Below are 14631 nucleotides of genomic sequence, written 5' to 3'. Positions count from 1 at the left end.
TATCCCCTCCTCTCAATTTCACCCTAAATTCCTTTTTCTGCCTTTTTCCCTCTCTTTTTTCTGTTCCTTGTCACATTCCAGGCTGTTCATGTCCCAGAAGGGTGAGGACTGACCAGCCCTCTCCCTGCTCACGTTTCCAGCAGGTGAATGGGATGGTGCAGAAAAAAGGATCGAATTGGCCTTGGAGGAGGCGACAAAACACCCTTCTGAAGCCTCTGTGGGGTTGTGTTTGGGTTTGAGGAGAAAAAGCCAGCCTGTAAGTGATGACTGAGACTACATGGTGGTGGCCAGCACAGCCAGGGTGACACAGCTTCAGCAGGACCTCGTTTCTGCTTGGTTTTCCCTATCAGAAAACATGGAGATGGTTTTGCTTCTTAAAGGAGAAAACAGATGAGGAACAACTCTTGCCACAGGGTCACAAGCCCCTCGGAGCCATGTCGGAGCCCAAGGACTACCCACTGGGCCCATGGTGGGGCTTTCCTTCTGCACACAGCTGGCTCTTTCTGTCCGTCTGTCCTGCTCTCTGAGGCTGAGCTTTGCTGTAGGGGTTGGAGGGATGCGTTTGCCCCGGATGGAGTAAACACAGGGGCACCCAGTGCCTTCCTTTCCCATCAGACCCCCTTTTCTGTATCAGTTGGATGCTGCTGTCAGGCATGAGAAAGCAGCACAACGAAGCATGGGTTTGATACCCCCCAACATCAGTGTTGATGGCAGGCACAGACCAGTTTGCCCCTGCCCATAACCGGGCTTTAATAAAAGAGCTTATCCCAAGGTACCCTCCTTCTGGGGTACCGATGGCTGCAGGGATCGGGTGTGCTCCCTTGGGGCATCCTCATGGGATGCCCTAGTGTCCCCAAAGCCGGCTGCTACAAAGGGACCATATCTGGTAGCATGAGGACAGCTGTGGGGTGGTGACAGCGGAGGGGACAGGGGGTCTCCAGTGCTCCCAGGGGTCACCCAGTGCCTCGTCCCTGCTGCAGCTGGGATGGGAGGTTTGCATTGTCCCCCCTCACCCGCTGGGGTTCCTGCACTTTGAAATGCAAACCTGCCTTTCAATGCAAATGCTGCGAGAGGTTGGGCCCAATAAAAGCCTGTGGGCAGGGAGGTGCCTGGCCCCAGGACACAGCTCCCCAAGGCGTCCAGGTGAGTGGTGGAGAAGGAGGAGCAGCCACCTCCTGCCAAACCAAACCCAACCAAACCGAGCCCAAGGCGGCCGCAGTCGGCGGCACGGCGGCGCAGCATGTGCATGGAGCCGGCCAGGGAAGATGTATGTAGGTTATCTTCTGGATAAGGACACCAACATGTATCCCAGCCCCGTCCGGCACCCCGGCCTCAACCTCAACCCACAGAACTACGTGCCGGGGCCGCCTCAGTACTCGGACTTCGCCAGCTACCACCATGTGCCGGGGATTAACAACGACCTGCACCACGGGCAGCCGGCAGCCGCCTGGGGCTCTCCCTACACCCCTGCCAAGGAGGACTGGCATTCCTATGGGACCCCTGCTACGCCTTCCACTGCCAGCCCCGGGCAGTTTGGATTCAGCCCCCCAGATTTTAACCCCATTCAGCCCCCGGGCTCTGGACTCCTGCCTCCGCCCATCAGCAGCTCGGTCCCCCAGCTCTCCCCTAATGCCCAGAGGCGCACCCCGTATGAGTGGATGAGGCGCAGCATTCCCAGCACCAGCAGCAGCGGTAAGGAAAACCCCCCAGCACTGCTCCCCTGCGCCATCCTCGGGATTGAAGTCCTGCAGGGCCGGATCCTGCTCTGTGGCTTTCCCTGCCCAGGGCATGCCCCTGCCTTCACCATGGCGCCTGGCCCCAAACTGCAGGGGGACCCCACCACTACGTTGGCAGGGGCTGAGGATGGGCAGGGAGGGCACTGTCCTTCCCTGCTGTCGGCAGATGGGGTTCTATGGCTGGACCGTCCTTTTCCCAGCCAGTCTCTTCTCCTGCACCCCTGCCCTTGCCTGGTACGATGAGCAGAGCCAGAGATCACACAGATCCTGGGGCTCAGCAGTCCCAAGGGGGGTTGGATGAGGTGCCATGTATGTTCAGGGGTGAGAGTGTGGGGCTGCGGCTGTGCATGAGTGTGAGCTGGTGTGCAGCTGCATGTGAGAGCCCAGGTATGGGGATGTGCAAGGTGCCTTATGCTGCGTGCATGTGTACTCTGTGTGTGCATGTGTGCAGGGACGGTACCGCATGTCTATACGTGGGGGGAAGGTGCCACATGTGCTCTGTGTGTGTGTGTAAGGTGTATTCAGTGCCCATGAGGTGCTGTAGGCTCTGTGTATGTGTAAGCACCGTGTGTGCATGGGGCTTGCTGTGTAGATAGTGTCACCGAGTGTGTACGGGGGATGCTACACGCTCAATGCGTGCGCACACAGTGCATGGTGTGTGCAAAGCGTGGTGCCTTTGGGAACGGTGCCAATTGGAAGGTGCATGTGGGTGCTCCAGGAGCAGCACAGCTGCGTGTGCATGTACACAGCGTGCGGGTGCCCTGCACCCCACGAACAGGTACCACCCCTCCTGTGCCTGCCGTCGGTGTGCTGTCCCCAGGGTCCTGTCCCCATGTCCCCGGGGTCCCGTCCCTGCTGAACTCCTGACCTAGGGCCAGGAGGAAGCGTCTGGGTGACCCCAGCCCACTGCCCTTGAGGCCCTGCTGCCCACTTCAAAGGCACTGGGCAGATCCCCCTTGAGGCCAGCCCAAATTGACAAGGGCTTGGCTTTGTCATGGAGATGGTGGTCGGCTCCTTTGGCAGCGAGGTGAGGTGCGGGGCCCTTTGTCCTGCCCTGCCCGTGCCCTTTCATCTCCCCCTCCAGGCTGTGATCCTGCTGCCAGCCCAGACCGGGACCTCTGCCCACCAGCCCTGCCTGGACCCACCACCCCTGTCCCTCTCTTGTGCTGGCCATGAGCTCTGCTGAGCACTGCTGAGGCCAAACTCACTACAGGAGTGGCTCTGGGCATCTCTTGGGGGCTACCCATGTCCCTGGGGTAAGAGCTCTCTGTTTGCAAAGTGTCTGCAATTTTAGGCTTGTTTCTGGCTCCCTGCTGATCAAGACCCATGTAGAGACCTCCATGTTAGGGGCTTGCGCAGATGTGCCTGGAGTCTTCCAGCATGGAAAATTGCTCCTCCTGTTTGCCACATTCATGTGGCAGGGATGTGGCTGTCCCAGCGGGACCAGTGACTGTAGTGGAGCAGGCAGAACATCCCAGTAAATGTAGAAAACCAGCCTGGGTCTAGGAAGCAGAGGGGAGAGGCAGGCTGGTGTTTCCTGGCCCATTTTAACCACTGCATAGACCTATTTAGGGAAAACGCCTCCCCCCATACCCAGTGATGGAGACCCACAGATGTGCCAGGGCTTGGGGTTTTCCTCTTTCCTGGGATGGAAGTGGGGGTGACCCTGCAGCCCCTCCAGGCCGCTGGGACCCCCCCACACACACACTTCTGCAGGCTTTGTAGGTCTGAACATCTCAGTTTCTTCTGAGGAGAGAGATGGGAGGGAAAATTAATGAGGGGAGAAAGAAAGGCATCAGCACAGCTCTCATGTGGATCAAGGGCATGGCTTTACACCCAGCAGTGGGCCCGAGATAAAACTGGGGCTTGAAAGTGCCTCTGATTGAGTTAGATGACAATTGAGTTGATTCAATTCTGGAAAGCTATCATTAGTTGCTTAGTCTGTATCTCTTAGATGAAACACATACAAAGGGACAAGTAGATCAGCCTTGTTCTTGCAGACAGAGGAGGAGCTACCCCAGCAAAGCCGCAGTGATGCAGGGATGGGTGCTGGGGTGAAACCCCCTTTCTTGTGGTGCTTCCTTGGAATGGATGACCAGCGAGATCCCTTTCTAAGGCATTTGCAGGTGAAGGACCTGTCCTTGCATGTCTGCTGGCTCCAAAGCCAGTGCTGCTGGTGCTAAGCAACTGCAGGATTTGACCATGGTGGGACTATGTGCTGGGAGACAGTGGGATGCAGCTTGTGTTTTCCAGGGCTGCCCGTCAAATATAAAAAGAGCCCTTCGCCATTAAACTTGAAAGAGAGCAGGGCAGAGATGGGTTTGACAGAGATAGGGGTGGAATTCTGAGATGAATCACTTTATTGAAATCAATAAGCTGGACTTTAATCAGCGTGGATTGATTAACAACCCATCTCACCGCAGTGGGAATAGGAAATGAATTCGCGGCTCTTTTGCTATAAATATCAACAGTTTCATTGCGAATGCTATAAATCAGAATACTTCAGAGGGTTGTAAATTAAGGTTCCCTCTCTGTCTTGCCTTGTATAAACAGCTCTTGGCCGTAGTTTGAAAGCTGCTGGGAATGAGCTATGCGGTGGTAACAGAAGACTTTGCTCAGGGAATATGAGTGTGCTGGGGCTTCTGCAAATACAATCCAGAGGCTGAGGGAAACCAGCGAGCAATCTCCCAGTGATTCATGGCAGAGTCAGGCTTTACCAGGAGTGATTCTGTATACCTGCTGCTAAATACATGTGTGCTTCACCCAGCTGAGCCAAGGTAACCCTGCAGCAGAAGGGACTGCGACACCAGAGAGCCAGTGCTGGAAATCAGGACTTAGAGGGGACCAAGCTGGAAGATTGGCCTCATTTCTCCCTCCGATGTCACCTCTTTTTCTGCTCATAAAATGTTCATGAGCAGTGTGGCAGAGCCTCAGCTTCCTCCTTATTCACAATTATTTGCAAACTTCCCTGTGAATTGCACCCCTGCTCTATAAAAAGCTCAGGAAGGCGCTGGAAGCAGCGGCTGCCTGGACTTTGAAATTCACCCTCTGCTCGTTAGTCATGCAAATCCTCAGATACTGCCTCGGGTCTGGATTTTAGGTCACTAATCGACCTGGGGCCGCAGGGCTAAATATTGCAAGCGAAAGTGCAATTGGGGCATCCCTTGGAGAGGTGAATGTGCTCAGGGCTTCACGTGGCATCAGTGCCCGTGATGCCCGGGCAGGATATGGGATGATGGAGAGCAAATAGTGATGCTCTGAGCATGGCAAGTGGCTATCTGCTGGGTGTGCAGTTTTCTATCTGTTTTCACATTTTCCAGCTTTATTTGTTGCCCTAATGAGATCCATAAAAAGTAGAGGAAAGACTAAAAACCCCAATAATGAGATAGAATCATTTTCCCTGGACAGGCAGGGCTCATGTGTACATTTTGGGGTGATGATGGTGCTGGAGGACAGTGTGTCTCCTCAGTCAGTCCCTGCATGGGGTGGGGGACCCCTCTTTAGGAGATGGTTGTTCTCTGTAAGACCCTTTGCTCCCCCAGCTCTCTTGGTGTGTGCATGCATCAGGCCCCATGAGTCTTCTCCCCTTGAATTATTAACCCACAACCTGCTCCTGGCCCCCGGTGGGATTTGTTGCCTGCTCAGCCTGCTGGCCAAGGTACAGGCTCTCAAACTTTCCTAGAATTGACTTTCCTTGAGCAAAAAGGGCTTCCCTGGAGCACTGGCAGTACCTACGTGATGGGCTTGGCCAGCTAATACCCCAGGATTAGCAGAGGGACACTTTAAACCTCTGGTCAATGACAGATATTTCCTACAAGGGGACCCTTCAAGGACGCTCACTCCAGTGATGTTAGCTTTGAGATTGCCTGGATAAGGGAATGGATTCTTCCACCCTGTCTGCCTCACAGTAAGGATGGGCTGAGCCCTATGGGGTTGTGAAGGGGGCGAGGAGTCCTGGTGAGCAGATGGGACCACCAGCACCTTGCTGACCTCTTCCTGCCACAGCCAGGCCAAATCCAGCCGGGTGGCAGAGCTGGATGAGCTGGATCCAGGCTCAGTGCCATGGGGCTGGTGTGAAGGTGATGCTCTGGAAGGGGCTGTTTCCAGCCCGCATGCGCTGGCCAGCCCTGGCTGCCCTAGTGCGGTCTTTGACCTGGCACAGGAGCCTGGTTGGCAGCGCTTGGCTCAGCGCTCATAAAACCATGGGAGCAACTGAAGGAATCTGCTGGTTGCCAAAATAAAGGGTTGAATCACTGCAGGGCTGGGAAATGCCACAACGCCCAGCCTCGGGGTTGAAGCATCTCCTGTCGTATTGCTCCGTGTCCAAGAATGCAGGGTTGGGATTAGGAACCACCAGCCCACTGCAACCACCAGCAACCTTCTCCTCATCCCCTTGGGGTTTGCAGCTCCTGGGAGGAAGATGAGGCTTGCAGGAGGGGTGGCTTTGCCTATGGGTGTGGATGCAGATCTGGCCTCATCCTGCTGTGCCAGCAGCACAGAGCCCAGCCAGGGCCAGCCTGTGCTCCTGTGCACCAGTCTGTGCTCCCTGCATCCAGCTCTTCACCCAAGTGATTCTGCCCCTTCCCACCAACCAGGCTGACCTGCATGGATGTGCCATACACCAAACCCCAGTCTCTGCCTCCTGGTTCCACCAGCCTCCAAGCATGCAGCCACACACTGACTTACAGCAAAGCTTCTTTGAAAGCACAGAGCTCGATCCTCTGTGCAGGAGGCTAGAAAGCCATCAGGTCAAGTAGTGTGGTTTTGTAAGGGAAACATTTCCAGGGCACAATGTCCCAACCTGAATCAGGTTTTATCCCTCATGGGTGCCCATGGGAGCGTTGCTGCTGCTCTGAAGTCCTTGGAACCAGGAAGAAACCCCCAAGTTGGGACAATGTCAGGCAAAAAGCCATGAACGGAGCTACCCTGGGGGTAGGAGGGTTGCTGGGACCCTCAGCACCCTCAGGCATAGATGGGTCCTGCCGTCAACCCTGATGGCTGAAATGATTTCTCCAGCTTGGAGCTGGGGGAGACTTGGCAGGGTCCATTGGAACATCCATCCTCCCTTTCTTCCATCATCCCTTTCCTCTGCAGTACAGAGGCATTCAGTATGGTGGGGGGTGTGTGGTTCTTCTCACCCAGTTTTTGACACCCGACAGTTGTCTAAATCCAACGCCCTTTGTCAGAGGAATGATCTCAGGCAGGGATCTGGGGAAGGATTGCCCTCTGGAGGGGTTCGTTTCTCTCTGGTGGTGATGAAGCAAGCCACATGGCTCTGGTTCTTTACCCCGTGTTGGTCCTCCCATCCATCACTCCTCTGCTTCCTGTGGCAGAGGAGAAATAGCTGATGATATGGAAGCATGCACGGAAGGGGGAAGGCTTGTGAAAACTCTGACTTGCACGTTCCCAGCATTCAGGGAGGGTGGGGGGATTGGGTTTATCCCCCTTCCAGACCACAGAGGAGCGTGGGTGCTTGGGGGAGGCTGCTAAGGAGGGGAAATGAGGGAGCAAGCGAGTGTGGGGCAGGGGGGCAGAGGGAGGTGTCAGACAGTGCAGACCCAGGCATTCCCATTGCCAGTGGGTTTAGGAACAGCAAAATGAGCTGGGCTGCGTGTCCGGAGCAGCAGTATCCCTGCTGCACAGCACGGCTGCTGTCACCGCTGCTCGGCAGAGGGAGCATCGACCCCTGCTCGCAGAGGCAGCTGGAGCACATCTGGCTGCCAGATGAGTGTGGCTCCAGCCCGCCTGGAGGCCCCTGAGCTTCAGGAGCTGACCCCAGCCCTCTTCTGGGTCTGTGGTCTCTGTCATGGGGCATTGCTCTGCTGTCCCTATGTTTGTCCCTATGTTTGCAGTGGGGAGGATTTCCCCTCCTGAAGGAAGGGGGGTTAAACTGCCCAGAGTCCCACGGCTCTGACCCTGGGACTCCACTCTGTCTCAGAGCTACTTATGCGCCTCAGTTTCCCCACCCATAGCATTGCCTAATCTATGGCAGAGGTGGGGAAAAGCTTTCCTTGATGCTTTCCTTGTAGAGGAATGGCAAACCCTGATAGAGCACTGATTCTTCTGGGGTGGGAGGATTTAATTCTCTTTCCAGGTAGATGCTGCTCATTCAGAATGAAGCAGCTTTATCATGGAGAGAAAGCACCCACCCCAGTGATGGGGGAAGAGACGCCCCATCTTGCTGCACTTTAACTCCAGTGTGGACAAGTTCTTCCCTTGGTTCTCACTGGTGACGGGACTTTCCCACCTGGTGCTTCTCAGCATTAGAATCTTGTAGTGCCATCAGATAGCGTGGAGCCAGGTACCCACTACAGACAGATGAGGCTGTACAGATGGAGCCAGTGCACGGCCAGAGCTCTGCCAGGAAGGTGACACCACGCAGGGCAGCTCCAGGAGCACATTGCCCAGGCTCTTCACACCAATCATGCAAGCAGCCGCCGTGCAATGAGGCGTGCAGAGCTGCTCAGCAGCCTGGCAGAGACACACCAACACCTCCTGTCCAAGGTGTCCCCAGGCCTCCGCAATGGGGCGCAACACCCAGCACCATGATGGGCTCTCCTCTTGGTGCCTCCATAAGTGGGTCAGAGCTGCCCTGATCAGAGCCCTGATGGCTGCACGGTGGCTCCCTGCAGAGCCAGGGTTTGCTGCTGCTGCAATTTGGAGCTGCTTTGACCTGTGAAACAGAGACCTTTGGGAAAGCCATGCGGGTTTATGCTCCTCGCTGCTGGCAGTCGCGCTGCTTCTGCGGTGGCTGGGAAGGCTGTGTATTGAGGATGGGGACCTCTGTTCAGAGGTGGCCTGATCCCCTCTTAGCCATGCTGGGTGCATCGCTCTGTGGGACGTGGAGAAGTTCCAAATAACACACATCAACTTATGCTCCTTCTCTGTATTCCACATCCTCCCAGGGTTCCACTGCCACCACACTGTTACTTTCCTCCCTGGTTTGAACCAGACCCTTTGCAGCTGTTCTTGGACCTCCTCCATAGCCTCAAAATACCCCATATTATCTGTTAGAGCGTTTGGGGCACAGTTTCTTATTGAAAGCATCCTCTGGGCACAACGGGGCTGGAGAGAGGGAATTACCATCTCTCTGACAGGCTCCACCATGGCCATGAGGGTGCAAAGAACTGGATGATGGGCACAAGGATCTAAGTGGATTTGTCCTTCTCCTGCCAGGCTCCTGACCCAGTCCAGGGCAGGAGCTCCATCCCTGGGGCAGGGATGCCATGGGGAGTGGATCCAGGCTGGGGTTGAGACCCCATCCTCCCACGTGTGTGTGAGCATGAGTGCGGGTGCGGGCACGCTCAGGAGCGCGTCCCCTGGGGTTTGCACAGCACATTAAAGCTGTTCCCTTATCTAATCACGGCTCAGGTGAGTGCTATTAGGGTTATACATTAACAGTAGTAACGATACCCTCTCCCCACGCAGCCATTGGCCCTGCCTTGATCCCAAAGCCGAAACCACTCCCACTGGCCCTGTGGATGGCTCCGTTTGGCTGCCTGAGCAGTTCCTTTGCCTGGTCTTTTGGGGACAAGCAGGAGGCACTTTAAATGTGTATCAGGGCTGAAAGGGTCCAGCGGCTGTGCTAGGAGGCATCACCAGCACTTTGCCGCCTGTTCATCCCATCCATGCTCCCTCCTGGTGAAGCAGCTCCGGGTTATCCTGCCTGTGGGACAGCTTGGTCCACGTCCACTGGACTTCCCTGGAAATGTGAGAGTGATTCCATCCCTTTGCTCAACCATGCTCCCCACTGCAGTGCTAGGGTTTACCCATAGGGACCAGGGCTCCTCATAAGGAGCTTGTCTGAATTTCCTCTTTCCTTTCCCAAAGCCATAAAAAGTCTCCAGGAGAGAGTTAAGTGTAACCCAGCATTCATATTCAAGGTGGTTGAATTATTCATTGTCAATAGTATTTCTTGAGAATCCTTCTCTTTATCCCGTGAATCACTCTCAATACATTCCCGAATACAGCAAACATCCGTAACCAGCAATTAGCTGACATGAACAACTTTCCATCACTGGCTTGGTCAGGAGATCTCTGCTTTTAGTCTTTGTTCTCTTATACTGGGCATAGAGAGACTGGTACCAGCTCACACACTAAAGTCTCACCAGCACAGCCGGTAGCTGTCAGACCTGAGGCAAAGAACAGGCTTCCTCGAGGATGAAGAGGGAAGAGGGAATAACAAAGAACAGGCTGTGATGGATCTATTTACAGCTGCAGCATAATTCTTGCTGAAATTCATGGCATATGTGGTATTCACAAACCGCCTTATTTCTTTATTCTTTAATTTTTTTTCATGTTATCTGTCAATTCCTTTGCTTTCCAGCTGTGTTTTTTTACCACAAGCAGAAGCATTCAAATAGCAACATTGCAAATAAGATCATTTTTAAGTCATTATCTCTTCAAAAAGGTTTCTGCTTTCAAATGAAAAAGAAAAAAAGGCAGATTTCTGTGAGAAAAAAAGCCTTGTAGGAGTCCCTGATCCCGAGCTGACAGAGGAGCCTGGTTTCTCACGGAGCTGCTAAACCTTGCATCCACCTCCACCAGCGCATCTGGTTTATTCTGTAGCACCCTGGGAATCGCTGTGGTCGTGAATTGAGCCCAGGTCCCTCCTGGGCTGGGATGCAGGATCCTTCTCACACTGATGAACCCTTCTCCATGGTATGGACAGGGACCCAGTGGGAGAGCAAGAATGTGGGGTTCTATGTGTGCCGTGTGCCCCGGTGTCACTCCAACCTAGCACCGTGCTGTAGTCAGGTTTGTCCTGAGCTGCCAAAGAGGAGACAAGAACTCAGCAATGCTGTTTTGGATCCCTCATGCATGAAACCACTGTGTTTCAGCCGTGTGTCTGCAGACATCTCCATACACATCTTGCTCAATCAAATCACCTTTCTTACCCTGTCTTTGCCTTCGGTCACCCTGTGTGGCCAGAGGCAGGCTTGCTCTCAGTGGCGGTGAGGAGGGATTAGGTGTTCACTTCTAAACAGCTCCAGGATGAGCTGAGCTCCACACTCTAAAGCAGTGATTGGATTCATCATATCCCTCAAGTATGAGTTAGTGGCTAAAGACTGGAGGTCTGGTTTCTGTTCCTGGCCATGTTGCAGCCTTGTAATGCTCCTACTTTCCTTCAAGCTGGAGAGTTTCACTGCTTCTTGGGGACCACACTGGACTTCCAACCATCACCCTACACTCGCATCATGATAAGCCCATGCCAGCACCTCCAGGGCAGTGGCAGGAGGACACAGAGTGCCATAGTCATGGAAATTGGGTGCTAAATTGAATCATGGGGCTGCTGCTTTTGTGCCTGGGAGCATGGGGTCAAGTCCCAGCAGGGCAAGACATCTCTTGTGCCCACCCCAGCTCCCACTTGCATGCAGGGGTGCTTCTACAAGTGGTTTGCCAGGACCTTTGCTGTCCCTTGCTTGTTTAGTAGAAAAGCAGCTGCCTTTTTGCGTCCCATGGGATGCTGTGAGGGAAATGATCCCGAGGGAACCCCTCTCCCACTTGCAGTGTACCATGACCACGGGTTGTCCTGTCTCCAACTCTCTTTTACATTTATCTTTCAGCATAAGAAGTGGCTTAGGAAAATCTGCACCTCCTTGCAATGAGGAAGAGGGGGAGAAATAAAATTGGGTTGGCTGAGAAACACATTTGCAGCTTGGGGGTTGGAGCTGTGCTCTGTGGAGATTCTCTGATGTCTGATTAGAGTTTCTGAAGCACAGCTTTGCTCTACACCACCCAACCTCCTACTTCCACTAGGGATGGTATTGCTGAGACTTCTCAATGTCCTCAGCCCACCACAGGGCTTGTAGCTCCTCTTGGGGACAGTGTGTCATGGCACATGGGATTTATGGTCCATCTTCTCAGGATGCCTTTGAATCCCTCCTGCTCTTTCCACCAAGCAATCTCCCCAAAGCCCAGGTATTTTCCAACATGGAAACACACCTTGATGCTTACCAGGATGGACATTAAATCTAGTAGGAGTCTCCTGCCTCTCACACTGGTCCCCAGGGCATTGCCATGCTTCTCCTCAGCTCTCCACGGGTGGTTATGTATCTCCTCCGTGCCCCTGGGGATTCATCTACCCCTCCACTGCTCCCCTTTATCCCCACATGCCCTGCTCTGCTCTCTCTGCCAGGCAAAACCAGGACGAAAGACAAGTACCGGGTGGTGTACACGGACCACCAGCGCCTGGAGCTGGAGAAGGAGTTCCACTACAGCCGCTACATCACCATCCGCCGCAAGGCTGAGCTGGCCGCTGCCCTGGGGCTCACTGAGCGTCAGGTCAGTGCTGCAGCATCCCAGAGAGCCACATCCAGGCAGAGATGGGTATGGGGAGAGGAAGGGATGCAGCCCAAGCAGGCAGTGCCAGTCCCACCTTGCTCCACAGACCTCCCTTCTCTTCCAAACTCCGGGAGGATCTCCCTGCCCCAGGGGGACCCTGAGGGTTGTCATCATCTGCATCCATCCCCATCTCTGCCATCCCCATCTCTGCCCCATCTCTGACATCTTTGTTCTTCCGCAGGTGAAAATCTGGTTTCAGAACAGGAGGGCAAAAGAGAGGAAGGTGAACAAGAAGAAGATGCAGCAGCAGAGCCAGCCCACCAGCACCACCACACCAACCTCACCGGCTGTCAGCACGATGGGACCCATCGGAGGCCTCTGCAGCAGCAGTGCCCCGAACCTTGTCTCCTCGTCTCCACTGACCATCAAGGAAGAATTCATGCCTTAACCCCCTTCACCAGCTATAGACTCCAAGAGATAAGCACTATGCAGCAGAGCCCAGCCAGCCCATGTGCTCTGAAGAGTGACAGCCCCTTCCCAAAGACGTGATGGGCCCTGGCTGAGCCAACGGGGTGGGCAGCGAGGCTGGGCAGGGTGGCTCTGGGACCATCCCAAGGGGCTGGTGGGGTCTCTCCCATGTAAAAACCATAGGGTAGGTAGTATTGCTCTCCTGTGGACACATGCACAGATCTGGTCTCCAGTACTTGTAGCCCAAAGCAAGGTCCTAATGTCAGCAGAAGGAAGGGGGTGGTGGAGGAGGATGACTTTCCTGTGGTGCTTCAGGTGGACCTGGTAGGATGCTTCCTTCTGTCCTTCTGCCTGGTGCTTTTGGAGCAGTTCGAACAAGACTGGACTGAAAAGAGACCTGGCTGGACTCAAGGCAGAACAAGTTTCTGGTGAGCTGTTCTCCTGGATCTGCTGTGCTGGGAATGGGGGTGCTGAAGGCAGACAGAGTTGGACTGCAGGAGCCAGGCAGGACTCTTGGCTGTAGGACCCAAGGGGGCACTCCTTCAAGCCACGGTGATGGTGATGAGCTGGAGCACGTTCTTGTCAAGAGATCCTGCACATCCTCACCCACATTCCCCACTCTCCCATAGTGCCCATTCCTGTGCTCCCAGCTCTGCCCCTGCAGCCACAAAGGGACACACAGACGTGTGTCCAGCAGCCCTGGTGCCCCAGCTGTGCCATGGTGAAGCGGCACTGCACCATCCTCTACCTGCAGCACAGAGAGGAGAGGAGGGAACCAGGCACAGGCACACGGGTGTCCGACCACTCTGCTGAGCCCCGAGACCACTTTCCTACAGGGAATAGGAGAATGAGAAGGTTTACCACTGGGACAGGATGCAAGAACCGGACCCAGGTCCAGGAGGACCGATACCAGGAGAGCTTTAGGGTGCTGCTCCAAAGGACCGCAACCACCAAGGGCAATGGGAGCTGCTGCCAGGGTGGGCAGGGAGTGTCTCAGGCAGAGGAAGGGCTGCACATGCTCTGGTGTTTGGTGATGGAGAGGTGGTTTCCAGAAAGACAGAGGATTTTCTTCAAAACCCAAAGGACTGCAGGTTTTGTTCTCCCTGTCTGCCCCATCCTCCATGCACTGCATCACCTCTTGCCTGCTGTGTGTCAGTAACTTTTCCTGCTGGTGAGCTGCAGCTGAAATATCCCTTTATCCTGCTGGGTCCTGACCACTCCATTGTCCTGGGTTAACCTACAGTCCAGTTTCAAATGCCCCAAAGGCCACTGGGTGCAACTGGGACACAAGAGAGTCTGCAGCTCCTGGGCTGCAGCTTCCCAAGACAGACAGGGATGAGGAAGCAGAACCCTTGCATGGCCTTTCCCAGCACCATCTCTCCAAGCTCCAGAACTGTGGAGCAGCAGACATTCCCTTGCTGCCTGCAGAGCACCCTCACATCACACCCAACACTGCTTGTGCACTGCATCCCTCGCTGCACTCTCTGCTGCCAGCCTCTCATCCCTCCCACCATGTCCCGTCCCAGAAAACAAGGTGCCCAGGCACACTCTGGGTTTTACAAGCAGGTCCCTGCCACCCTACCGTGCCCACAGCCCCACTCCATCCCTTGTGGGATTTGGGTCTCCCTCTGTGGCGGCTGGGGACACCTCCATCATCCACCACTGCCAGCTGCATGCAGTGGTGAGGATGCTGTTTGCATTGGCTCGGGACTTTGGCTCAGTTTATGTGTATATAAGGCAGAACTGGTTTTCCTTTTTATATTTTAGGCAACAATATTGGTGACAATAAACGAGCAGGAATTCTGTGGGTTCGTTGCTGTCTCCTCCCAGCCTATGGTGCTGTGGCACAGGGAGGATGCCAGCCCCAGGGTTGCACCAGCACTGATGCTGCTGAGCCCAGACCCACTGAAATGGGATGGATGGATGGATGGATGGATGGATGGATGGATGGATGGATGGATGGGGGATGTCTTGGCACAGCAGCCTTGGCCCTGTATCATGCAGTGCGCTCATCCCATAGTGATATTGCTGGCAGTGGTATGGCCCATACCATTGCATGGCACAGCCACATCCCATTGTCACCAAGGGAGGTGGCTGTGCTGGGCAACCCATCACCTCCAAACTCACAGCCCTGGGGGCAGCC

The 14631-nt window shown here is 54.8% G+C and overlaps 1 protein-coding gene across 1 annotated transcript; it reads left to right on the top strand.

Annotated features, from left to right (window-relative positions):
• The first annotated feature begins 1265 nt into the window (after window positions 1-1265).
• On the top strand, window positions 1266-12541 carry CDX1 (caudal type homeobox 1). Its single transcript, XM_061457242.1, has 3 exons — window positions 1266-1692; window positions 11875-12020; window positions 12262-12541. Exons 1-3 carry the CDS (start codon window positions 1266-1268, stop codon window positions 12466-12468), a joined length of 780 nt encoding a protein of 259 aa, XP_061313226.1. The 3' UTR covers window positions 12469-12541.
• The last annotated feature ends 2090 nt before the right edge of the window (window positions 12542-14631 follow it).

Source organism: Pezoporus flaviventris, unplaced genomic scaffold, assembly GCF_033815535.1.
Source record: "Pezoporus flaviventris isolate CSIRO_AGI_PZ_B2104156 unplaced genomic scaffold, CSIRO_AGI_Pfla_v1 ptg000023l, whole genome shotgun sequence".
Classification (NCBI taxonomy): Eukaryota; Metazoa; Chordata; class Aves; order Psittaciformes; family Psittacidae; genus Pezoporus; species Pezoporus flaviventris.
The sequence above is the reverse complement of the archived record's forward strand: the minus strand, read 5'-3'. Positions and strand labels throughout refer to the sequence as shown.

Bases quoted from the DNA above. Each gene is read 5' to 3' on its own strand.
- CDX1 (XM_061457242.1), top strand. From the start codon at position 1,266: ATGTATGTAGGTTATCTTCTGGATAAGGACACCAACATGTATCCCAGC. The intron at 1,693-11,874 runs GTAAGGAAAACC...TCTCTCTGCCAG, and splicing joins TCCCAGCACCAGCAGCAGCG to GCAAAACCAGGACGAAAGAC. The intron at 12,021-12,261 runs GTCAGTGCTGCA...GTTCTTCCGCAG, and splicing joins TGGGGCTCACTGAGCGTCAG to GTGAAAATCTGGTTTCAGAA.